At 38.6% G+C, this 26,578-nt stretch overlaps 1 protein-coding gene and 2 pseudogenes across 52 annotated transcripts in view; 2 read left to right on the forward strand and 1 right to left on the reverse strand.

The window, feature by feature from the left end:
• Positions 1–26,578, forward strand: part of Luc7l2 (LUC7 pre-mRNA splicing factor like 2) — a 60,335-nt gene that overhangs the window by 19,658 nt on the left and 14,099 nt on the right. For all 51 annotated transcript variants that reach the window (XM_087657244.1, XM_087657270.1, XM_087657241.1 and 48 more), the window contains 3 exon segments: positions 12,768–12,866; positions 16,103–16,213; positions 18,702–18,845. In XM_087657244.1, the coding sequence (XP_087513370.1) occupies positions 12,768–12,866; positions 16,103–16,213; positions 18,702–18,845 (354 nt within the window).
• Positions 19,637–20,218, forward strand: LOC103692107 (small nuclear ribonucleoprotein E pseudogene; annotated as a pseudogene).
• Positions 21,481–26,463, reverse strand: LOC120102490 (insulin-induced gene 1 protein-like; annotated as a pseudogene). The gene has a single exon (XR_015686489.1). The product of XR_015686489.1 is annotated as an insulin-induced gene 1 protein-like (transcript).

Below are 26,578 nucleotides of genomic sequence, written 5' to 3' on the forward strand. Positions count from 1 at the left end.
GTATTTTTCCACATTTAAATCATTTGCTTGCTTATACTATGTGTAGGATTGCATTTTATCTGTGCACTGTGTGTCTACCTAGTACTGGGGAGGCCAAAAAGAGGGTATTGGATTCTCTGGGATTGGAGTTCTAGACAGTTGTGAACTGCCATGTGTGTGCTGGGAGTCAAACTAAGGTCCGATGAAAGAGCAGCCAGTACTCTTAATGCTGGACCATCTCTCTAGCCCCAGAGATTTTTCATTAGGTGTTATAAAAATAATTAAATTTTTTATTTTTGTAATTTTTATTTTCTATATTGGTGTATGTATTTGGGGCATGTGTGCACATGTGGACGGTAAGAGAAAGTCTCGGGTGTCTTGCGCAGAAACACCCTCCAGCCCACTCACCTGGCCTGGAGCTTACTGATAATGACAAACTGGCTGGCCAGTGAGTCCCAGGAATCCTTATGCTTCCCCCCCCCCCCCCCCCCCCCCCGGAGCTGGGGACCGAACCCAGGGCCTTGCGCTTCCTAGGCAAGCGCTCTACCGCTGAGCTAAATCCCCAACCTAATCCTTATGCTTTTATGTCCTCTGCCTTGATAATAACATATCTGGCACTTTACATGGGCGCTGAGTGTGCAGGTTAGTTTATGTCAGTTTGACACAAGTTAAGGTCAGGGAAGAAGAGAAAGCCTCTATTGAGGAAAAAAGCCTTCATAAGTCCTGGGTTCTATACAGAAGCAGTCTGAGCAGACTAGTAAACAATACCCTTCCATGGCCTCTATTCAGTCCCTGCCTCCAGGTTCCTGCTCTGCTTAAGTCCCTGTCCTGACTTTGTTCAGTGATAAATAATGATGTAGACGCATAAGCCAAATAAAAATAAACCCTTTCCTCCCTGTTTTAGTTAGGGTTTTACTGCTGTGAACAAACACCTTGACCAAGGCAAATCTTATAAGGACAACATTTAATTGGGGCTGGCTTACAGATTCAGAGGTTCAGTCCAGTATCATCAAGGCAGGAGCATGGCAACATCTAGGCAGGCATGGTGCAGGAGGAGTAGAGTTCTACATCTTCATCTGAAGGCTGCTAATGGAAGACTCACTTCCAGGGAGTTAGGGTGAAGTCTTATAACCTACATCTACAATCACACACACCTATTCCAACAAAATCACAGCTTCTAATAGTGCCACTCTCTGGGCTGATCAAATACAAACCATGACACTCCCAAGTTACTTTTGGTCATCAAGCAGTAGTAACCTAAGACACTGGGGTTCATTTTCAGGTCTTTATGCTGGTAAAGGAAGTACTTTACAAACTGAATTATCTCCATAGCTACCAAAATGACTTTATTTAGTAGATAAATTCCCTTTTGATAAACTTAGAAATAAAAGCAACAAAATGACAGAATCTATTGTTGCTTATTTTTCTGTCATTGAGACAGGATACCATGTAACATTGCCTATCTTTGAGTTATAGAACGATGGGTGACCTTGAACTTCAGATATTGTATCCTACCATACCTTTTAAACATTTTTATATCAGATATATTTTATACGAGTGTTTTACCTACACATATGTATGTTTGTGCACTACCATGTGTTAGTCTGGTGCCAATGGAGTCAGAAAATGGTGTTGAATCCCTTGGAATTGGAGTTACAGGTAAGCCACGTGTAGTTGTTAGGAACAAGTGCTCTTTAACCACTCAAGAAGTGTATACACACACACACTCTCTCTCTCTCTCTCTCTCTCTCTCTCTCTTTCTCTCTCTCTCACACACACACACACACACACACACACACTTTTAAACATTCTTGAACAACCCTTAAGCCTGAATTTTAAAAAAAAATTAGCAATTGTATATGCTTGCATGATATATATGTTTTATGTTATTGCATATGTATAGAGATCAGAGGACAACTTAAAGGAGTCAGTATTTTCTTAGATTTCAGATGTTTGTGGGCTGTTTTTCATGTGGGTGCTGGGAATCTATTTTGGGTATTTCGGAGGAGAAGCCTGTTCTCTTAAGCACTAAGTCTTGCCTTGCCTTGGTTTGCCTTGCCTTGCCTTGCCTTCTGTTCTCTTCTACTATTCTTTAGTTTTTTGGGAAACAGAATCTTGTGTATTCATCCCAACCTGATCTTAATCTTGGCCTTGTATTGGAGGATGGCTTTGAACTTGTGATCATTTAGTCTTTCTCCCTAACAAGCATGGTAACACAGCTGTTTTTTTGTGGTGCTGGAGATAACAGGGTGTTGCTGATAACTGGGTATTAGACAAATTTAAAAACTTAAGATGGTTTCTGTTCTATTGCTGTGAAGAGGCAACCGTGATCAAGGTAACTCCTATAAAGGAAAAGGGCTTGTTTATAATTTCAGAAGGTTAATCATCATGGCAAGGAGACAGGCCAGAACGTTTGGTGCTCGAGTGGTTGCTGAGAGCTTCATGTACATTCTATTCCACAGGCAGAGACATAGACTGAGAGGTGGCCTGCCTTCTGGCTTTTGAAACCTAGCCTACTCCCACTGCCCTTCAAACCTTAGGTGTCCATATCAACTTTAGCAATGGTATAGTAGCCTCATTGGGTTGGGAGTTGGGGTTTGTGGAAGGGGAGAACTATAGCAGGTCAAAACTCCCAGCTAGCTGATCAGTAATTATTACATAAGGACCAAGAATTAGCCTCTCACTTAACCTTGAACCCGTATAGCATTTTAAGAGATTGTTTGAGTTTATTCAATAACACTCTTAAAAGTCTAAAGAAACTACTGTGTTCTTGGAGGCTCTTGATTGAAAAGGGAGGATAGAGTTATGAATGTACCATTTAATTGTAGAGCAAATCAAACACATGCTAATAAAAACTTGAAGTAATTCTTTCATATATACCTACAGTTGATTATCCACAAACATCCAAATACTTTGAGGTTTTTTCATTGTTCAGATATTTTTAAAAATACAGTGAAACAAGAACGAGTTGATAAAATCCTTTATTTGGGAAGGGGGTGAGAGGTAGGGAAGATGTTCTCATATAGACCAGCCTGGTCTTAAATTGACCTTGATCCACCTGCCTCTGTTTAAGTGTTGAGATTATAGTTATCTACCACCACCTCCATCCAGCCCTCTAAAAAGTGATAAATTCTACTCATTATAGAAAGTTGGGTTTGTGGGGATGGGTATTAAATCTAGGCTCTTTTCTAAGCATGCAGGGACAGAGTCCTATACTGAGCTGCATGCCTAATCGTCTTTGCATTATTTTTATTTTGAGAAAAGGTCTCACTGGCCCATGCTGTCCTTGAACTTATTCTGTTGCCCAGACAGGATTCATTCTTAAAATGCTTCAGTCCTTCTCAGAACAGCCGAGATGACTGGTCTGGCTAACCAAGTCCAACTGAGATAACTTTTAAGTGGTGACTTAGTGGTTAAGAGTTTTGGCTGTGCTTCTAGAGGATCTGGGTTCAATCTGTAGCATCCACATGGCAGCTCACAACACTCTTAATTCTAGTCCTAGGAGATCTAGCACCTTCTTCTGGCCTCTGGAGGCTCTGCATGCATTTGGTTTATAAGTAGGCACAGTGATCCCCCCACAAAAATTTCTTTCTTTTTAAAGTTGTTGTTGGTTTTTTTTAAAGATTTATTTATTTAATTTTTAAAGATTTGTTTTATTTTATTTATATGAGTACACTGTAGCTGTTTTCAGACACACCAGAAGAGATCTCATTACAGATGGTTGTGAGCCACCATGTGGTTGTTGGGATTTGAACTCAGGACCTCTGGAAAAGCAGTCAATGCTCTTAACCACTGAGCCATCTCACCAGCCTCACAAAATTTTTTTTAAAGAAAAATAACTTTAAAAATGTTTTGTTTGACCTATAAAGAATTATAGCCTCTTGAGTGGGTGTAGTAGCACACCCCCTATAATTCTTTTTAGTTCTTTTAATTAGATTTAAGTGTGTGGGCATTTGCATCTAAGTGCTTCAGATTCCCTGGAGTTGTAAATGATTGGTAGCCACTTGATGTTAATGCTGGTTTTGGAAGAACAGCAAATGCTTTTTTAACAATTGATCCATCACCCAATTCTTGTAATTTATTATTCCCAGAGGATTGCAAGTTTGGGGATAGCCTGGGCTATATACCAAATTCTAAGGCACCCAGGACTACAAGAGGACTGGGCTTCAATTTTTTTTTTTTTAAATTCATTTTATGTCTATGAGTACACTGTAGCTATCTTCAGACACACTACAAGAGGGCCTCAAATCCCATTACAGGTGGTTGTGAGCCACCATGTAGTTGCTGGGAATAGAACTCAGGACCTCTGGAAGAATAACCAGTGCTCTTTTTTTTTTTTTTTTTTTTTAAGATTTATTCATTTATTATATAGAAGTACACTGTAGATGTCTTCAGATACACCAGAAGAGGGCATCAGATCTCTTTACAGATCGTTGTGAGCCACCATGTAGTTGCTGGAAATTGAACTCAGGACCTCTGGAAAAGTAGTCGGGTGCTCTTAACCTCTGAGCCATCTCTCCAGCCCACAACCAGTGCTCTTAACCGCTGAGCCATCTCACCAGCTCCGTGGGCTTCAATTTTTTTTCCTTTTGACCATTGTCTTAGTTAGGGTTTTTCTTCTGTGAACAGACACCGTGACCAGTGCAAGTCTTATAAAGGATGACTTTTAATTGATGGGCTTACAGGTTCAGTGGTTCAATCCATTATCATCAAGGTGGAACCATGGCAGCATCCAGACTGACCTGGTTTAAGAACCTTCATCTGAAGGCTGCTAGTGGAATACTGGCTCGCAGGCAGCTAGGATGAGGGTATTATAGCCCATACCCACAGTGACACACCCTTAATAGTGCTACTCTTAGTGGCAAGTGTATACAAACCATCAACAACCATATACTATAATGTCTTATAAAAAATTGTTATATAGGAAAAATATAGGTATATATGTGTAAATTTATTCAAATAATGTGTATGGTAAAACTTGTAATTAGATGGATTTTCATATTTTTATGTTTAATAATGTTGGAGTAATGAAACTACTTGAATAGGCACGTGTGGTATTTTTCCAGTCAAGATAATATTTGAGAGGGAAGATGAATGTTAGTTTTTTCAAGCTACCTTTGCATCTTTCAGGTCACGTAAAAAACTAAACCAGATACAATCTTTAAAAGGCTAAGATCTGTAAGGCAAGGTAGCACACACATCTTTAATTCCAGCACTTGGGAGGCAGAGGCAGGCAGATCTCTGTGGATTTAAGGTCACTGTAGGCTATAGGGTAAATTACGAGGCAGCCAGGGCTATGTAGAGCAACCCTGTTTCTAAATAAATAATATTTGAAAAATAAAATGCTAAGATATGAGCATGATGGTACTTCCTTGCCTGTACTGCTAGCACTTTGGAAGTTGAGACAAGAGGATTTTGAGTTTGAGGCCAATTTGAACTATATAGTGAGACTCTGTCTTGTAAACAAACAAAAGTAAATTGTGAAGGGATAGAAAAACAGGACTGCTGTTAGTGTTCCCTTTCACAGATAAGCTTTTTTTTTTTTTTTTTAAACACACTCATTTTTAACATTGGTAATTGCTATGTTAGCCTTGCTTAGGTGGATGCCCCCATACCCATGTATGGCGTGGGAAGAAGGGAAGGGAAGGTCTGGAAATAGGAGGGGAATAGAAGGAGAATTGGGGTTGGATGTGATCAAGATAAATTGCACATATGCATAAGATTGTCAAAGAATAAAAATAACCCTTAAGAAAAACTATAAAGTTAATTAGGAGTGTTAGGATTGACATTTGTAGGGAACAATATATTTTAAGCAGTAGTGGTGTAATTGAAATTCATACCCACCTCTTGTTATTTCAAAGCTCTGCTATTTCAAAGCTCTGCTTGTTGCATGCCATATTATAGTTTCGTTTTTAAGCTGAGTTTTGAAGCAGTCCTTAAATTTGGGTGATAAGTGATTTTACAAATACAACAAAGGAAGGGACTGAAGGTTCTGCAAGGGCAAGATATTTGTGGTTTAGAAAATAGTGTTGTCTAACAGTGGTAGGTGGAAGGCTGTGCATGCTAAACCTGCAGTGTGTTTTCTGAGATTTATCTCTATCACTGAGAGTCATCTACTTTTTTGATTACTTGGTATGATTGTACTTTACCTAGATTATCTTTTTTTTTTTTTTTTTTTTCCCCCGGAGCTGAGGACCAAAGGATGCCCAGGAAAGTCAGGTTCCATGTGGGTACTGGGAGTCAAGCCTGAGCTCTTGCAAGAACAAGTGTTCTTAACTACTGAGCCAACTCTTCCAGCTCAGGAGTGGCCCAGGCTGGCCTTGAATTTAATTATGGGGAGGTTGTCTTCTTCAGCAAATCCTACTAGCTTGAGCAACCACACCTATCCACTGATGGTTGTGGTATTAATTCTGGGTTGTAGGAACATCTTTATATTCTCTTTCTACTTACTCTCTTTTTTTTCTTCTCAATCCATCCTACTGTGTTAATGTTCATGTTTCTTAATATATAAACCATTTCCCACAATCCTCTCTTAGAAAGTCATTTATGTCTCTCTTTGTTCTCCAAATAGGTTATAATTTATTCTTCTTTCAAAACATGAACTGAATGTATTGCCCACTAGTCTTTAGTGTGTGTAAATTGGCTTTATTTTTATGGAAACATACCTCATACATACTGGTATTTGATAAAAAATATCCTTTTATGAGTTGCTTTGAGAATATAAGCACTAGAAAGTTATGAGTCAAGAAAACATGTTCTTTGTTCTTCAACAGTTATTGAATGATAATACTACATGACAAGGAACTGAGCACAAGGAGTGGTGGCTCCTGATACAGGCCTAAGAAGTATAACAGTGATCAAAACTGTCTCCATTGAATTTACCAACTCAGTTTAGTCAGTATACATAAGTAACTACATTGTTATCTTCACAGTGTTTTCATAAACATCTTATTTGTTCCATATAACAATCTGGAAGTACTTGAGGAAAAAAAAGTAATTAAATGAGTTTTTCAGAATCAGGAGGTTAATAAGAGATAAGTGGACATTTTTCTTTTTTGGATTTGGTTCAATGCCCAGTATAAAGACAGGGTTTCTGTGTAGCCTTGACTGTTCTGGAACTCATTCTGTAGACCAGTTTGACTTTGAACTCAAATGTCTACCTGGTTTTGCTTCCAAAGTATTAGGATTAAAGGCATGTGCCACTGCCACCTGGCACTAGTGTACGTTTTGAGAAACAGCATTTTATTGTTTAAATTGTTTTTTTTTTTTTTAAAGATTTATTTATTTTATATATAAGTACACTGTAGCTGTCTCCAGACACACCAGACGAGGGCATCAGATCTCATTACAGATGGTTGTGAGCCACCATGTGGTTGCTGGGATTTGAACTCAGGACCTCTGGAAGAGCAGTCAGTGCTCTTAACCGCTGAGCCATCTCTCCAGCCCTAAATTGTTTTGATAATATTGTTGAGAGATTTTCATATAGTCGTCTTTAAGTTTATAAAAACCACAATATAATTTTTAGCCAATTCAATTTTGAGACAGGGACTAATTATTAGTCTTGACCTGGAACTCACTATGTAGACCAAGCTAACTTTGAACTCACTGGGATCTTCCTGCCTCTCCCTTCATAGTGATGGGATTAAAGATGTGTGCCACCATATCCCTCTCATGTATGGTATCTTATAATAGGATTCTTCTATATTTTATCCAGTGTTTATTATTAATATCAATAATTTATTTTGTTTTCAGTTTTGGTGTACAGTATCACAGTAAAATCCTCATGTTTCTGCATATCTGTAGTTATAATTGGATCTGTTACTGTTCGTAGTTTGAGTGGTGTGTGTGCGTGCGCGCGCGCATTCTTATGTGTGTACATAAATATTAATTAGTGTACTCTGAGTTAGAGGACATTCAGGGCTACACAGAAACCTTATCTCTAAAACCCAAAATCCCTTAGTCAGCACAGCAGCATGGAGGGTAGGCAGCTGTCCAGCGATTGTGCTGCCTCAAGCATAGCAAAAATATTAAGACTCTGTGCATCTTTCATGTGGGAACATAAATGGTCAAAAATGGGGAAGAAGCTGTGATTTTTAATATTTATTACTACAACAAACAAAAAAAATAAAATTATAAAGAAAGTTCAAATGTCCCATAGTAATGCACCTCCCATTCCACCTCCTATTTCCCGATAGCTTCACCTAGCTAGTACTTGCATTAAAGTTGTGTAGCCAGGCTGGATTTGAATTTCATGAGCACCATGGCTGACATACCACTAGCTTAGTATGTATTTCTAAAGCACACACATATAAGGAGCATATTTTATGTCTTTTTGCCATCTCTTTTCCACTTGTCAAGGATGTGTGAAAAAATTTAAATTTGTATTGTGTAAGCACTCTTTCTGAACCATTTGCTAAAGGAACGTTTTGTTAAATAACACTCCCTCTCCCCCCACCCCTGGCCCCCTCTTTACCCGACAAGACAGTTCTTTGTAGCGCTGGCTTTCTTGGAACTCTAGAGACAGGCTGACCTCAAACTCAGAGTCCACTTCTCTCTGCCTCCCAAATGATACAATTAAGTGAATGTGCCACCACACCCAGCAAGAGAGAGTGTAATTTTTAGAGCCTGTGTTAGCCTGTAGCACTGGCTGACCTTCACTTTCCTGTTTCTGTCTTCCTAATACTAAATTTACAGGCTTGGATTACTAGGCACATTGGAAGGGACATGAGTTTTGGTCTTTTAAAATTTATTATTTCTAAATTTTTATTTCATATATACATATATACATACATACAGATACATACATATACACACACATATACATATGCATGCATGGGTGTTTTGCCTATATACTTGTGTTTACCACATGTATGTCTGGTGCCCTTCAAGGCTAGAAGATGTCCTTGGGATCCCTTGGAATTAGATTTACAGACTGTTGTAAGCCACCATGTATGTACTAGGAATTGAACTTTGGTTCTGGAAAAGCTACTAGTTCTTTAACCCCTGAACACCTTTCTAGCCCCAGATCATGGTTTTTAGTGGATATATATGTTCCATCAAACTCTGGTAGAGCCCCCCCCCCCCCCCCCCCCAGCCGAGGACCAAACCCAGGGCCTTGCACTTGCTAGGCAAGCACTCTACCACTGAGCTAAATCCCCAACCCCTGAGGGGCTCTTAAAATAATTATTTTCTACATTAGAAAATGAAATTGTTAAAGCTTATATCTATGTACCTTTGTACAGGTTTTATACCTCAAGTTCTTAGAATTGCCTAGTCTAGCCAAATGCATTTAATAGTAATGATTTGGGAAACATGGATAGTGCAAAACATGGTTTGTAGAAACAGAAATAGATCATTTTTCTTAGGAAGCTTAGAGTCCATTTGGAATGATAACATCAACTTTCAGAAATGAAAAAATCAACAGCACTTAATAGAATCTACTTTGTTAAACAGAAAAACTATAGACTATTGAGGAATTTTAAAGAGGAATTATTAGGATCAGAAATAATTGGTCAAGACTTCTTGGAAAAACAAATTTGAAATGCAGAAGTTAAATGTGGAACTGAATTGTTGCCACTTGTAACTTGCATGTCTGTTAGTTACAACACCTGAAATGAACTTGTAGAAAATTTAATGAAGAAGTAAACTATTAGTTAAATTAAAAAAAAAACTCTTCTTGGTCATAGTAGTTTGAAATCAGAGTAACCAAACATTTTATTTGTTTTCACTCACTATTTCTAAAGAGAAGTACCAGCAGCGGCAGCCAGTGTGCTTTCACTTGGCTTTGGAAGCACTAGTGCTCCATCTATGTGGTGTCTGCTTGGAGCTTCAGAGGAACAAAGGCTCTGGAGAATTGTCTTGCTACTCTGTGTTTTTATCGTGATTTCCTCTGTAGTGGCTTTTAATTACATAGGAGGTCATGGAATTTGTTAACCAAGGTAGGTTTTCCCTCACATTGACTTTTACAAGGGCAGGGAGTTGTTAGGAGCGTCCTTTGAACTTGTTTGTGTTTTTTTTTTTTTTTTTTTTTGAATGCCATGTCTGATATCATGTCAAAGCAGATACTTTGTCATGGTGATAGGGAAAGAGAAAACTTTTTGGTTTCTAGAATTTAGAGAAACTGTCTTGTAATACCTATTCTGCTATGTTCCTGAGAAATGAGATACTGAAGGTACTGGGGTACAGATATCCTCATTATAGCTAATTTTAGAAGGGCACAAGTGAAGTGAAGAAATCTCTAAGACTAGTTTTAGTTGCCTTGAGTTTTTGCTGTTTTGGGTTTTGTTTTTGACTGAGGACCAAACTCAGGGTCTTGTATTTGCTCTACCTCTGAGCTGGACTCCCAATTCCAGAAGACTTGCTTTAAGAATAAGCTCTGGTCTGGTAAAGATGGCTTCATGGATAAAAGCACTTGGTGTGCAAGCTTGGCAACCAGAGTTCCATCCTTAGAACTCATGTAAAGTAAATACAGACGGCGGAAACAGACTCTGCAAGATTGTTTTTTCATCTCCACAGGCATCCTGTGACCCCCACCTCACTCCTCACACTCACATTGCACACACAAGCAATAATCATGAATGAAGAACTATATTAGAACAAATTCTGACATAAGAAGCACATTTTGAAAGATGAGTAGTTGAGACCAGGTATCTTTATACTAAAACATGCAAGAGAAAATCAAGATGTAAAGTTAATTATCAAAGTATTCATTAAAAAACAGAAATAGATATGAGATTGTAGAGTACAGTTTTAGATCACATAGATTTATCTTAGTCATGCCATACTGTGAAACATTCTCATTTTGTGTGCATGTGTGTGTGTGTGTGTGTGTGTGTGTGTGTGTGTCTGTCTGTCTGTCTTAGGGTCTGTGTGTCTTTGTGTATATGTGCCAGGTATATGCAGGTGGCTGTGTAGGCATCATATTCCTGAGCTATAGTTACAGGCTATTGTGAGCCTGCCTGACTGGGGTGCTGGAAATTAACTGGAGTACTTTGGAAGAGGAGGGGCAAGTGTTCTAAGCAGCTGAGCCATTTTTCTAGCACCTTAGCTTAATTTTTTGAGGCAGTGTTTTGATATGTAGTCAACTGGAGATGGTTCTACCTCAGCTTCCTAATTATATCCTATGTAGGATTACAGGTATCCTATGTAGATCTGGTTTGAATGCCTAAAGCGCCTCCTCTGCCTTCTAAGCCTTAGAATTCTTTGCTCATACCTAAGTATTTGTAAATTTTTATAACTGTAAGTGTAAGTATTTAAAAATTTCCTACTTTATATCAGTTCTTTTAAATCTTTTTAAAATTTTTCAAAATCTTTAGTAAATATACTATCTTTAGTTTGGGATGTTATACAAAATGATTGTTAATATATTTTTTCATACATATGTAGGTTATTGGCAAAATAAAAGCAAGGTTGGCTGAGTCATTTTAGCTTCTGTATGTGTAAGTAAAGATCAGACTACTGTAGAAGATATTCTAATACTATTCCTGGTAGAAATTTGTTTTGCTAGCTGGTTTTTGGTTTTGGTTTTGGTTTTGGTTTTGGTTTTGTTTTTTTTTTGTTTTTTGTTTTTTTGTTTTTTTTTGTTTTTTTTTTGTTGTTGTTGTTTTTTTGTTTTGTTTTGTTTTTTTGTTTTTTGTTTTGCTTTGGACATAGGAGGGAGACACTGACTGATTACTGGCCCCTAACTTGTAATCTTCCTGTCTCCGTGTTTCAAGTGCTGTGATTATTACAGGAATGTTCCACTAAATGTGTTTGTAATACTACTATAATTCTGCTTCCTCCACCCCTGCCTCTTCCCTTGCCCAGTTTTTCTTGTTTGTCTGTCTGTCATCAGATCCTCTAGCCTGAGACTTTTTAAGATTCATTTTTATTTTGTTCATATTTTATCTGCATTCTGTGTACCACATGCATGCCTGGTGCTGGATGAGAGTGTCATAGCCAGAAGAGGGCGTCAAACCCCCTGTAACTGTAATTGCAGGTCATTGTTAGGCGCCATGTAGGTGCTGAAAATGGAACCAAGGCCTGTGAAAGAATAACCAGTGTTCTTAGCTGCACTAAGCCATCTCTCCAGCCTCCACCTGAGACTCTTGAGATGCTAGGATTACAGATATTTGCTGCCACACCAGCGTTTCCCACTCTTCAGATTCATTTTAAATGCATCCTCATGAGAAATATTTTTCTGGGCTAATGAGAAGGGGTCAGTGTCAATCTGAGTTCAAATCCCCATGATTGGTAGAAGGAGAGAAACAATTCCCACCTGTTGATCTCTGTCCTCCACATTTGCACCATGGCGAGTGTCTGTGCATGTAAAGAAAATAAAATATAATAAAACGAGAAAGGCCACCTTATTCTAAAAAGATTCCAATAGTATTATTAAGAATCATAGTTTTATTACCCCCCCCCTTTTTTTTTTTTTGGTTTGTGCTTTCCCCCTGAGATTTCCTCATGGAGATTTCCTCATGAGCCCAGGCTGATCTTGAACTTGCTATGTATTTGGCCTTGTATTTCCAATCTTCCTCCTACTATGTACACAGCGCTGATACTATAGGTCTGTACCACCACATTTATGGAGAGCTAGGGATTGAACCCAGGACTTTTGTATACCAGCACTCAGCAACCAATTTACCTGCTCAGGTCTAATTATGTAAAATTTTATATTTTGAAGGTCCATTAAATGAAGAAATGTACTCACTGTGTGTATGACTTAGTATATATTCTGAAGCGAACTGTGATAGTGATGAATTTTACAATACATGTCTCTAATATATTGTCTTTATTTTCTTTTCTAGAGAATGGATCTTGGAGAATGCTTGAAAGTACATGACCTGGCTTTAAGAGCAGATTATGAAATTGCATCCAAAGAACAAGACTTTTTCTTTGAACTTGATGTATGTGGTTTTGCTTTCATGTTACATTGTTTCTTGCAGTAAGATATTTTGAACATGAACTAGTGTCTAAGTAGGAAAGACTTAGGAATGTATCTTTGTGATTGTGTGAAGGTTAGTACACATACACCCAAATACCCGCACTACCCCAGTGTGTAGTACTGAGGTGAAACCTAAGGCCTTATAGAGAGCAGACAAATACTTTATCACTGATCTAGTCCTATCTCCCAATTTTCAGTATATGAGATTGAGTGTTTATGAAAATTTATAAAAGTGTAGGCAAGCACTTATCTCCAGAGTATCCTGCAGCCTTGGGACCCTATTGGCCATCGCGCACGCATGCACGTGCGCCTTATCCTTGGTACCAGGCTGCCTACCTCCCCACTCCCCATTCCTCTTTGCAGCTCTGGTTGTCCTGGAGGTTATTCTGTAGAACAGGCTGGTCTTGATCCACCTGCCTCTGTCTCCCAAGTTCTGGGTTTAAAAAGCATGCTCCAACCCCCACTTCCCAGCTTGGTACCATGTTTTTAATGTAAAATAATAAAAAACATAGAAAATACTGTTTAGGTATCCACAAGTTACAAAGTGACTTAATATCCTTTTTTTAATAGAAGACTTTCTTGCTGTGTGGTTGTGGGGTACACTTTTAATCCTAGCACAGGGGAGACAGGCAGGCAAATCTTCAGTTTAAGGCCAGCCTGGTCTACAGATAACCAAGGTTACACAAAGAAACCCTGTCTCAAAGGCAAAAAAACCAAAGCAAAACCAAAAAAATAAAAATAAATAAAGGCTGGGGGGGGGAGATGAAAGAAAGAAAAATTTCTTGTATAAAGATAGAGAAACATGGGGCTGAAGAGATGACTTAGTGGTTAAGAGCACTCATTTTTGCTCACAAGCATAATTTCAGTTCTAGGAGATCTGATGCCCTCTTCTGATGTCTGTAGACAATGTGTATACACATAGTACCCATAGATATGTGCAGGCAAAGCATTTATGTATATGAAATAAATACTTCAAAAATAGAAAAATTAAATTACACGTTTTAAAGAACATATCACCTTAAACTATTGACATTTTATGAAATACATGTACATAAGACATAATGGTCAATAAAAATCTTCTCTGTCAGTGAAATTTAGGTAATTTTATTTAGTTGAAGCTAACAATACATAGGTCCTACGTCTCTTTGAATATCTAAGAACTTTTGTTAATGGAAATGAAAACCATCTATAGAAATACATTTAATACTGACTGGGCCTGAGTTACAAGGAAATCTTACCATCAGTTGAACATTGTTGTTAGATATTGTCTTAGTTAGGGTTTTACTGCTGTGAAGAGACACCATGATCAAGGACATTTAATTGGGGCTGGCTTACAGGTTCAGAGGTTCAGTCCATTATCATCAAGGCAGGAACATGGCAGCATCCAGGCAGACATGGTGCAGGTGGAACTGAGAGTTCTACATCTTCATCTGAAGGCTGCTAGTGAAAGACCGACTTCTAGGCGCTAGGGTGACGGTCTTCAGCCCACGTCCACAGTTGCACACCTAAGTAGTTGAGCCAAAGGCAATTTTTATAGATTATGCTTAATTACTCTTTGTGAGAATTTCAGCTATTTATTTTTAAGTAATACAGTGGATTTTTCCCCTGTGTACTGCACAGTGTTGTTAAGACTTTTTTAGGCACTGCTGATAGACAGAATATGAATGTAAGGGTTTTAATTTGCATTTTTATGAGTGAAAGTGAATGTGCTTATTGTATATCATGTATATAATGCATGTGTTTTCCAAGTTGGCTAAATGTGTTAATCAGTTTTCTAGTTGACCTATATTAACTTTTTACAAATTATGAAAGTTGACCTCTTTTCTTGTGTATAGTGGGGGTTTTTTTGTTTTTTGTTTTTTGTTTTTTTGTTTTGTTTTTTCCTTTTCTTTTCTTTTTCTTTTTTTCGGAGCTGGGGACCGAACCCAGGGCCTTGAGCTTGCTAGGCAAGCACTCTACCACTGAGTTAAATCCCCAAACCCGTGTAGAGTGTTAATATATTTTCCTATTTTATTTTTCTTTGGATAACTTTGTCTTTAGATAGTATTTTTATTTATTTTATCAATTTGAAAAATCTTTTCAATTTTAACCTGAAAATAGTTACTACCTATTGTTTCTTCTTCTATGTATTTTCAGCTTCTAGATTTTCTTTTTGTGTGTGTTTGAATATTTTGTACGCCCACACATGTGAGTGCTTGTGTGTCTTTTGAGTATATGTTCAGCAGGTGCATCACTGGTGCCCATGGAGCATCAGATACCCTTGTAGTTACAGATGGTTGCTAACTGTATGTGGATGCTGGGAACCAAACCCAAGTGTTTTACAAGAAAAGCAAGTGCTGAACTACTTTGTTTACTTTTTTTCTGATCTGAGCATTGTTAAATTAGTTAATGGCATAGTTCATCTTTATTGTAATAATTTGAAAACCACAGAATACAAATAATTACCTAAATATCCAGAAATAAATCTTACTGACATTATAGTGGTCTTCCATGATGTGTCTCTGTCTGTCTGGTCAAAGATTAGCTTGCAGGAATTGGTTCTTTCCTGTGTCTCCTGGAGAAGGAACTTAAGTCTTTAGGCTTAGTAGCAATCAAGTTATCTTGACTTGGTAGAGATGTTTTCTTAGTTGTATTGCCTTGGTTGACTTGACACGTGATGTCATTCAAGCTACTCTTTGCTTCACCCTTCTTCAGCCTCCCAAATGCTGAGACTACAACAGTGTACTTCTAAATTGTTGTTACTGTTTGGCTTCTTCTTTTTTTTTTTTTTAATGATACCATAAGAACAAAACTATTTTTATTATTGTTGCTTCGAGGGTTTTATTTTTGTTTTTGGATCCTTTTTCTGAACTTTATTTTTCAGAATTGCTTGAAACCCAGAGCCTCAAACATGCTCTGTCACTAACCCATGTCATCAGCCCTGTGATTTTCTTGTTTTAGGAGGAGGCTACAGAGGAATGTTGCAAATTTATCTTAGGGTTTCCTGTGTGATAGGAAAGCATTTCTGTACTTAAGACTTCTTCCCCTATCCAGAATATATTGTTTTTTTTTTTTTGGTTCTTTTTTTCGGAGCTGGGGACCAAACCCAGGGCCTTGCGCTTCCTAGGTAAGCGCTCTACCCAGAATATATTGTTTTATAATTATTGTTCAGGTTAACATTAATTTGTGGCAGTAATTGTTTTATGTTAAATCTTCTAGGCCATGGATCATCTACAGTCATTCATTGCAGATTGTGATAGAAGAACAGAAGTGTCTAAGAAAAGATTAGCAGAAACTCAAGAAGAGATAAGTGCTGAAGTGGCAGCAAAGGTAAAAATTTCATTAGTTCAAAGTATCAGGGTTTTTTGTTTTATTTGGTTTTATTGTTACTGTCTGAGATAGGGAACTCTGTTTATACTCCTGACTGTTTTAGAACTCACTTTGTAGACCATACTAGATTCAGACTCACAGAGATCTGCCTGGCTTTGCCTCTGCCTCCCAAGTGTTGGGATTTTAAAGTCTACTTTTAACCTGTTTTATTTACTCTCTCTTTATTCATTTCTCTTTGTTTTTTTAAGACAGGGACTCACTGTGTAACTCTAGCTGGCTTAGAACATAATTTATAGACCAGGCTGGTCTTGAACTCTACTTGCCTTTGCGTCAGAGTGCTAAGATCAAATAAAGGAATGTGCCACTATGCCAGGCTTAGTCCAACTTTTGATTACTGATAAGTAATCTATGGAATTATTTTTACCTACACAAATGTTAACAACTAATATAACAATTAGCAAAGTAATATTATATAAATTAATGATTATATATTATAATTATATATATTGATAATTAAATATTACTTAGAATTTGTCAGTCATGCGTGTATTCATTTGCATACATGTATAGTTCCATCATTTTAAAAAAGAATTTTTTATTTTTTTTTATTTTTTTATTTTTTTTAAAAGAATTTTAAACCTTTGTTTTCCCCCTTTTGGTTTTTTGAGGCAGGATCTGTAGCCTTAACTGTCCTGGAACAGGACATTGTGTAGACCACTAGTCTTGAATTCACTGAGATCCACCTGCCTTTGCCTCCCAAGTGCTGGGATTAAAGGCATATATCACCAATGCCCAGCAAGATTTATTTTTATGTGCATGACTGTTTTACTTTTACATAAAAGTATGTATGTATAGCATATGTATGCCTTGAGCCATGTACACGCTATGGTCTATTAGGAAAGAAATGTTTTGATTGGGGACACTTTAGTAAGTAACTTACTGGCACACTAATTTGTTAAGATTGGGTATTTCTGGGGTCTGACTTAGTGGTTAAGAGCACTGACTGCTCTTCCAGAGAACCTGGGTTCAATTTCCAGCACGTTTATGGTCGTTCACGACCATTTTAAAGGGATTTCATGTCCTGGCATGCAGGTGTACATGCAGCAGAGTTCCCATACAGAAAATGAATAAAGTAAATAAAAACAAATCTAAAAAAAAAGCTTAATAAAGAAACCCTAGGTTTTTTTTGTTGTTGTTTTTAAGTTTGGATGTTTCTATTAATTTAAAACTTTCTTTTCCAAGTGTGGTGATTTATAATTGTGTTTGGGAGGCATAGGAGGGAGGATTGGGATTGGAGTTCAGCTTGTACTATAGCAAGAGTCCTGTCTTGCTTCATTAATGGGTCTTTTATGGGTTTCTGAAATAACCTTGTATATGTTCCTTTGCTTTTTTTTTTCTTTTTCACTTTTTTATCTGTGTGTTTTGCCTTTTGTGTATCATATGTGGTCCTAGTGCCTCTGAAGGCCAAAATAGGGCTTTGGATCTCCTAGAACTGGAATTGCAGATGATTATTAGCTGTAGTATGGGTGCTAGGAATTGAAACCAGGTTCTCTAGAAGAGCAGCCTGTAATTATTATTATTATTTTTGCAGTGTAGAAATAGCTAGATGTTTCCAATATAATTCATTTACATATATTTTTGTCTTCTGATTCTTAGAAAAATCCTTATATGGATTTTCTTTTTTTTTCCCCATCTTTATTAACTTGGGTATTTCTTATTTACATTTCGATTGTTATTCCCCTTCCCGGTTTCCAGGCCAACATACCCCTAACCCTTCCTCCTCCCCTTCTCTATGGGTGTTCCCCTCCCCATCCTCCCCCCATTATCGCCCTCCCCCCAACAATCACGTTCACTGGGGGTTCAGTCTTGTCAGGACCAAGGGCTTCCCCTTCCACTGGTGCTCTTACTAGGCCATTCATTGCTACCTATGAGGTTGGAGCCCAGGGTCAGTCCATGTATAGTCTTTAGGTAGTGGCTTAGTCCCTGGAAGCTCTGGTTGGTTGGCACTGTTGTTTATATAGGGTCTCGAGCCCCTTCAAGCTCTTCTAGTCCTTTCTCTGATTCCTTCAACAGGGGTCCCGTTCTCAGTTCAGTGGTTTGCTGCTAGCATTCGCCTATGTATTTGCTGTATTCTGGGTGTGTCTCTCAGGAGAGATCTATATCCGGTTCCTGTTCTTTGCTTCATCCATCTTCTCTAATTGGGTGGCTGCCTATGTATGGACCACATGTGGGGCAGGCTCTGAATGGGTGTTCCTTCTGCCTCTGTTCTAAACTTTGCCTCCCTATTCCCTCCCAAAGGTATTCTTGTTCCCCTTTTAAAGAAGGAGTGAAGCATTCACATTTTGGTCATCCTTGAGTTTCATGTGTTCTTTGCATCTAGGGTAATTCAAGCATTTGGGCTAATAGCTACTTATCAATGAGGCAGCCTGTAATCTTATCACTGAATCTCTCCAGTCCATTCATGATCTTTTGTTGTTGATTTTTCTAGGCAGAGCGTGTTCATGAGTTAAATGAGGAAATAGGCAAGTTGTTGGCCAAAGTGGAACAACTGGGAGCTGAAGGAAATGTGGAAGAATCTCAGAAAGTCATGGATGAAGTAGAGAAAGCACGGGCAAAGAAAAGAGAAGCAGAGGTAAAACTTCTTTTTCTTTTTGTTCTTTTTTTTTTTTTTTTTTTGGTTGAGATAAGATCTTTTGAGACCCAGTTATCTTGGAAAGAGGTAAATTCTTAATAGAGGTCAAATGTTAGTATCTATACTTTTTAGAGAATATATATTTCACTCAATTATTAAAAATTTTATTAAAGGAAATTAAATCACTTTAGAAATACTTAAGCAGTTGCTGTTTTACTATAGGATTCTGTTTCAAAGTATTTTTTTTTTTTTGACAATTGGAAGTGTTGCTATATTGAATTTTTTATTGTAATTAAACTAGTAGCTAACCATATAAAACTAACACACCTGTTTACACTGTGCTACTTACTTTTTTCCATAGTGAGTTTACTTACTGTAGCAGTACAATTTGCTATTTTATGGTATAGGTCTTTATCATAATCTTTTATCATGTAAACAAATTGTTTTAATTGGTACTCTTGTGGTTTAATAATGGCCTCCATAGGCTCCTAGTGCACTAGGATAGGGCTTCCCCCATAGGCACTATTAGGAGGTGTGGCCTTATTGGAGTAGGTGTGGTGGAGTTCGAAGACTGTGGGTGGACTTTGAGGTCTCAGATGCTCAAGTTATGCCCAGGTGATTGGCTTACTTGCTCTTCCTGCTCCCTGGGGATCCAGATGCCTCTCGGCTATCTCTTCAGAGTCATTTGTGCCCCAATACTGCTGTGCTTCAAACCAAGATGATAATGAACCAGTCCTCTGAACTATAAGGCAGCCCCATTTAGTTTTCCCTTTACAAGATTTGCTGTAGTCATGGTATCTCTTCAAAACAAATTTAAAATATTTTGGTGTTTGAAAGTACAGATCTGCAGATGAAGTAGATCACAACTATAATCTCAGCAGTTGGAAAGCAGAGCAAGAGGATCATAGATTTATTGAGAACCTGTTTTGAAAGAAAGAAAAAGACCCTGTCTTGAAAGAAAGAAAAAGAAGCCAGGTGACTTCTAACCATGGCTTACCTCGCCAGGGCCAGAAGGTGCAGAAGGTGATGGTGTAGCCCATCAACCTTATCTTCAGATACTTGCAAAATAGATCTAGGATTCGAGCGTGGCTGTATGAACAAGTGAATATGTGGATAGAGGGTTGTATTATTGGCTTTGATGAGTACATGAACCTCGTATTAGATGATGCAGAAGAAATTCATTCTAAAAGTCAAGAAAAAACTGGGTCGGGTCATGCTAAAAGGAGATATTACTCTGCTCCAAAGTGTTTCCAACTATCAAGGTCAAGCATGGGAAAGTTGAGAAGGCAGTTCAGTGTTTTTAAAAGTGTCTTCTGCTGGGAGCTACATTTACTCATCTTGTTTTACTTGCATATTAATTATTAGGTGACAATAAATGTTGTGAGATTGTTTTTGTTACCCCCCTCCCCAAAAGAAGAAGCCAGAAAAATGAAGCCTTTATCATTCAAATCTCTTTGGAGTACATTCTAATTTTTCTTCTATTCTGCTGTAGTTTTCCTGTTTTTCCATTCTATATACTAGTGTGGAAAAGCAGAGTAGAAGGAAGCAATTTTAGTACCTTCTTCAGCATATTTCCATGTCTTTCATTACAGGAAGGAAAATTGAGGTGAAGCAGGATAAAAGGAAAAATTTGTCATTGCTTTTTATAACACATATGTAATATACATACCACAGTCATGACCCTAAGACATCTAAAAATACTAATTTAAGAAACAAAAAAGCTGGGGTTAGGGATTTAGCTCAGTGGTAGAGTGCTTGCCTAGCAAGCGCAAGGCCCTGGGTTCGGTCCCCAGCTCCGAAAAAAAGAAAGAAACAAAAAAGCCTAATGCATGTGCTGGTCCCACACTCAGAGATTTGCCTTCCTGTGCCTCATAAGTGCTGGGATTAAAGGCATGCATGTTCACCCAGGTTTTATCCCCATATTTTTAAGTTTCCTTTTTGGACAGAACAGGACGTTAGAAGTTTCTCAGTCTTGCCTTGAGCTTGTGATCTCCCTGCTTCAGCCTTCCAAACAGCCAGTATTCTTTTCTCCCAGCCATTCTGACTTGTCTATAACTTGGTTTTTGGCTTGGTATCAGTATAGTGTCAATTTATAAAATTAGTTTGTAAATTTTCTATTGTTTCTAAAAGTAATATCATATACTCAATATTTTTCTCCTGTAATTACTTGATAGACTGTACCGGAAGCCATTAAAGAATGAAGCTTAGGTTTTTTGTTTTTACTTTTTATGAGAAAGTTTGGTTAAAAAGTAAATTCTGACCAGATGCATATAGCTCATTCTTGGAGTCACAGCACTCAGGTGGTATGACCACTATTACTTTTAGTTCATGGCCAACCTGAGCTATAGGGTGAAATAATATCTTAGAATGAATAGCCTAACAATCAGAAATTTACATTCTTGAGCAATTTTATAGAATTCTTTTTTTTTTTTTTTTGGTTTTGAACCTTTAATAAAAGTAAAAAAAGAATGCAAAAGAACACAATGCTGCAAACTTAGCACGGACATGAACCTCGCTGGGTGTTCAGATCAGGACAGTGAGTATGCTTGGTACGGATTGCCATCTGTACAAACTCAGTCACTTTGGTTCAGTGTAACTGCTCTAACTATTGGCAAAAGCATCCTTCAGATTCACCTTTTTTTTTGGCTACATTATTTCTAACAGATTTATTTCCAGTTTAAGAGAAAAAATACTCATTGTATACAATCAAGTGCATCACCAAGATCACTTGCTCTTCTAGTCACTTGTGGTTTCTGCTAGACACTGAAGTCTTGGCTAAAGAATGTCTTTGAAGTGCCAATCATTTATTTTTATTTCCAGGAAACTTTAAGAACCATTCCAAAGTCTAGAACAACCCATTTTCTTTTAGCTAAAGTAGTTTCAGAAAACAAAGGTTTACTCCAGACATTTCCCTCAAAACAAAATAAGCAAAGCCTCTATGAGGAGCCCTGCAAGAGTGAACCCAAACCCGATTCCCACAGGCAGAGCTTCTGCCTGCCCGGGGACCAATGACTGCCTCACCAAGTCAGTTCCATATAATTTAAAACAAACACATTTTAGAATGCAAAAAAGGATAAATTTGTAAGTAAAAATCACTAAACTGGGCTGGAGAGATGGCTCAGTGGTTAGGAGCGCTGACTGCTCTTCCACAGGTCCTGAGTTCAATTTCTAGCAACCACATGGTGGCTCACAACCATCTGTAATGGGTTCTGATGCCCTCTTCTGGTGTGTCTGAAGACAGCTACAGTGTACTCATATAAATAAAATAAATCTTTAAAAAAAAAAATCACTAAACTTACAAACCTGGAGTATGTCAGGGGACTAGGGTGTAGTGGAGGGTGTGACTGGGGAGCGTCACGGCTGACACAGTATTGCTGAGTGTGCCTCCACACAGCTCTGAAATGACCCGAGAACCCTTCTCTGGAACAGCTCGCGCGGTTAAAAAAAATAATAAATATTTAAGAGAATACAAGGCTCAGATTGGTTTCATACACATTGCACTTGAAGTTGAAGACCCAATACTTGCAAGGTCCCATGTGTTCTACGCTGTCCAACACACACAGGACACTGCGCACCGAACGCAGTGACGTGCACACTCAACCTTTTACAAGGCAATCACAGATTGCAAGCTCCATAGGGCTGTGGAAAAGTCCTCTCCACTCTGGAGTGACAGAGACACAATTTCAGCTCATTACGACTGAAACAGCAGACAGCTATTCACTCTTAGATGGTCCAGATCTTGGATAAAACTTCACTTAAATTGAGATGAAAAGTCCAGCATCGAAATGCAGAATCCTGACTTTGTGTTGTCCTGGGCTGTCAGTAAGATTGTCTACAAACCTCCTGTCAGTAAACAGCATAGTTCCCACACTGATGAGACCCACGTGTGAGCGCCAGCCTGAGCGAGACCTGGAGATGTGGCTGCACTGGGTCCTCCGGGGAGCATGATCTTCCTCCAACTTACTGCTGCCCTTAGCCCCTCTTTACACAACCCTATATTTTAATTCTGGATAAATATTCTTACTGCACATACTTCATCTCTGTTAAGCACCATCAACCCCTCTCCTTTGGGCACTGATATAAAACTGCTAGTTGGTAATTCATTTTGATTCAAGGCTTTGAAATATGGCATTTTGCTTTGAATGATGAGTGAAATCTAATACTCGGGGAACCGGCCCCCTTACCCAACTCTCACATACAGCCTGGGATAGAATGTTCCAGTGCAGACAGGTGTGAGGGTGGGTGAGCAAGGTATAAGACTTTAGGTAAGTAGACCTTGCCTCCACTTGCTATTTAGACTACGTGAACGCATCTTTAGGAGTCATTTATCATCAGCCCAGTCTAAATGGAACATTGAGAAAAAGATCATCTTCACCACACCCAGGACCAGTGTCTCCACATTCTGCTTCCGCCCTGAATCATGTGCTCAAACTCAGTCACTGTGAGCTAACTGTCGTCCTATGTTTCCCACTGTGACACCTCCTGAGAAAAATATACACAGGAGCCAAGAACGGATATAGAGGAAATCCGGGGACGTGTACTGGTAGACGCCATTATAAACAAGAAACTGAGTGATCAGCGTGGCTAGGAAGGCGATGGTGATCCCGAGCCCAAGGCCACTTAGGGATCGATCAAACGTCCACCACAAGCCCAAGGACAGGGCTGCCAGTGTCAGGGACAGCTGCACATTATTGGCGAAATCTAATTTGGCACTGGCATGGTTGATGCCAACAAACACCCCGATACATCGCATGACACTGGCCCACTCTCTCTTGAACTTGTGTGGTTCTCCCAGGTGACTGTCAATACAGGGATACAATAAGCCGACAACAGCGGCTGCCGTGCCACAGCACGGGGGCACCCACCAGGCGGAGGAGAAGATGGTGGCTATCACCTCGTCCGGGAAGAGCGTGACATTCCGCTGGATCTGCAGCAGGTTGAGCACCAGAGCCAGGACCACGCCAAATGAGAAGAGCACGAGGCTCCGCTGCACCAGGTCATGGTGCCAGCTGCCGGGTCGTGTGCTGAAGGCTGCGGTTCCCTCTCGCTGGCCCTGGGGCGCGGGCTCGGGCTCGGGGGCTCCGGGGCCCTGCGGACAGAGGGCCGCCGCAATCATGCCTCGCGGGAGGCTGTACGGCCTCGCAGCGCCCGCGCTTGGGTAGCTCCAGACGTGGTCGTGCAGCCTGGGCATCGGCGGCTAGGCACACCGTGAGAGGTGCACGCCACCACAGCACATGTATCGCGCCCGGACGGCCCAGGAGCGGCCGAATTCAAATTTTTTTTTTTTTTTCATTTTTAAGTCACTTCAAAAGTTTTCTCTCATGGAATTTCTATATTTTACTTGACAAAATTATTCAGAAACGGCTTTTTTAAAAATATATCATTTACCTACCTTTCATATGCATTGGTACTTTACCTGCATGTATGTGAGGGTGTCAGATTGGAGTTATAGACATTTGTGAGCTACAATATGGGTTTTGCGATTTGAATCTAGGTCCTCCGGAAGAGCAACCAGTGCTCTTAATTGCTGAGCCATCTCTCCAGCCCCATACTGCTTCTTGTTAAAGGGTGTTCTCATTTGGCAACTTTACCCTCCCTTCTTCCTTTGGCCTTGGTGATATAAATACTCTACCTCTGACTGGCACTTGCAGCTCTTTCTGATGATTTGACTAGCTGGATATTTACTGACTTTATTTTCCCCTGCAGAGAACCAATCTTTTGACTTTACTTTTCCCTTATCAACCAAATGTGGTTTCTGTTCACATTTTTCTTCTCTTTGTTCTGTAATTTATTTGTATTCTACTCTTGTGAAATAGCTGCTTGGATTGATTTTAGACCTTTTTAAAAATTATACTTTGTTTGGTGGTGATGGCACATACCTTTATACCCAGCACTTGGGAAGCAGAGGTAGACAGACCTTTGAGTTGTAGGCCATCCTGTTCTATAGAGTGAGTTCCAAGATAGCCAAGACTACACAGAGAGCCTGTCTCAAACAAAAACACAACCAAAAAACAACAAAAAAAATGTGTATACTTATACATTATTTGTTGTTACTGTTGTATGGTATATGTTGCCTTCTATGATCCCTTTTTCCTCATGATTGTAGTTGACGATATGCACACAAACATAGGGAGACTGTCTTAAACAAAACAAAGGGACAATTAGAATAGCACAAGGCTTTATATATAGTGAACTCAGAACTTTACACAGTGGTTTAAAACCTTAATTTTAATGTGTTACTGTTAGTTGATTTTCACTGAGGCTAGCACATTTTAAAGTTTACTTGTTTCTAAATATATCTAAGATTCTGTTTTTTCTTTGGTCTTTATCAGTTGTAAACATGTCAGGTATCCCTTAGGCCATTTAGGTTTCTTAGTAACTTTGAAGATAATAGTTTTAAAACTTTTCTAAATCTTGTGTTTTGATTGTGAAGACATTGAAGTATGGTTCTCTGGAAAAGCTAGTACCCACACTTGATTATATATTGTTCCTTTCCTAACTGTCATTATCTTAATTCTCATGCTTAAAATATACTTTTTAAAAATGTTCTCTAATAAACCAATTCTTTAAGAACCCCATACTCATACTCTTGTATTATGTCTTTCTAAGCAACTCTTTTTCTCCTTATACTTACATATAAAGTATATATTAAAATATCTTTAATTGTAAAAATTTGTGAAGATTGCTTAGTTGTAAAATTCTTGCCATACAAGCATGAGGACCTGAGCCCTGGACCATACATCTTAAATTTAAAGTGGGGGGAGTTGGTGTTTACAGCAAAATTTACCTCCAGTCCTAGTGGATCTCAAGAGCTTGCTGTCTAATCAGTCTAGCCAGTCTAGAGTTCTTGGTTGAATTCCAGGTTGGAGAGATCCTGTCTCATAAAGGTAGAAGGGGGAGTGTGGAGAAATGGCTCCACAGTTAAGAACACTTACTGCTTTTTAACAGAGACCTCAGGTTTGGTTCCCAGCATCCACATGTCAGCTCAAAGCTGTTTGTAACTTTAGTTTCAGGGGATCAGATATCTCTGTGATGTCCATGTCTTCCTCCATCTATATGGTGTATATATATATGTACTCAGGCCACATGTATACAGAAAATTAAGTATTTTATAAAAAATAAAGTGGAGAGCAATAAAAGTAGATTCCTATTTGGCTTCCAGCCTTAACACACATCTACTCTGGCACATGTAGTTCCATGTACACATAGAAACCACCCCAGTAATCCCACTCTACACATAGATTCTATTCAGTTGGATATAATGTGACTCAGTTACGTGGGATCTCACACCTGGCCTTTGTGAGCACTCACATACATTAGGTGTATATACTCAAACCTACACATAAAAATCCCCCTAAACATTTATATTGAGATAAAGTGCATTTTTTTCCTTTATTCATAGCTTATAGCGATATAGTAAGGTAAAATGGAGCCAAAGTTTAAGCTGTTTATTTTTTGCTTTATCAGTTCCTTCCTGACTTGAAACTATTAGATTATTGTTTTCATGGCATTTACAGTAGATTCTGTCCAGCTATTTTTATCTATATCACCCTAGCCAAAGCTACATAGAGGCTTGGAAAATGTATTTTTAACTGTTTCAAACAAAAAAAAAAAAAAAAAAAAAAAACCCAGGATTGTGTTAGTTAAAGGAAAAGAGGATAGTGGATTGGCCAATTTACCAGTGTGTGTTGAGAATACCTTGTAAATAAAATGCATGAGCATAAATCATCTGA

This window comes from Rattus norvegicus, chromosome 4, assembly GCF_021556685.1.
Source record: "Rattus norvegicus strain SHRSP/BbbUtx chromosome 4, alternate assembly SHRSP_T2T, whole genome shotgun sequence".
Classification (NCBI taxonomy): Eukaryota; Metazoa; Chordata; class Mammalia; order Rodentia; family Muridae; genus Rattus; species Rattus norvegicus.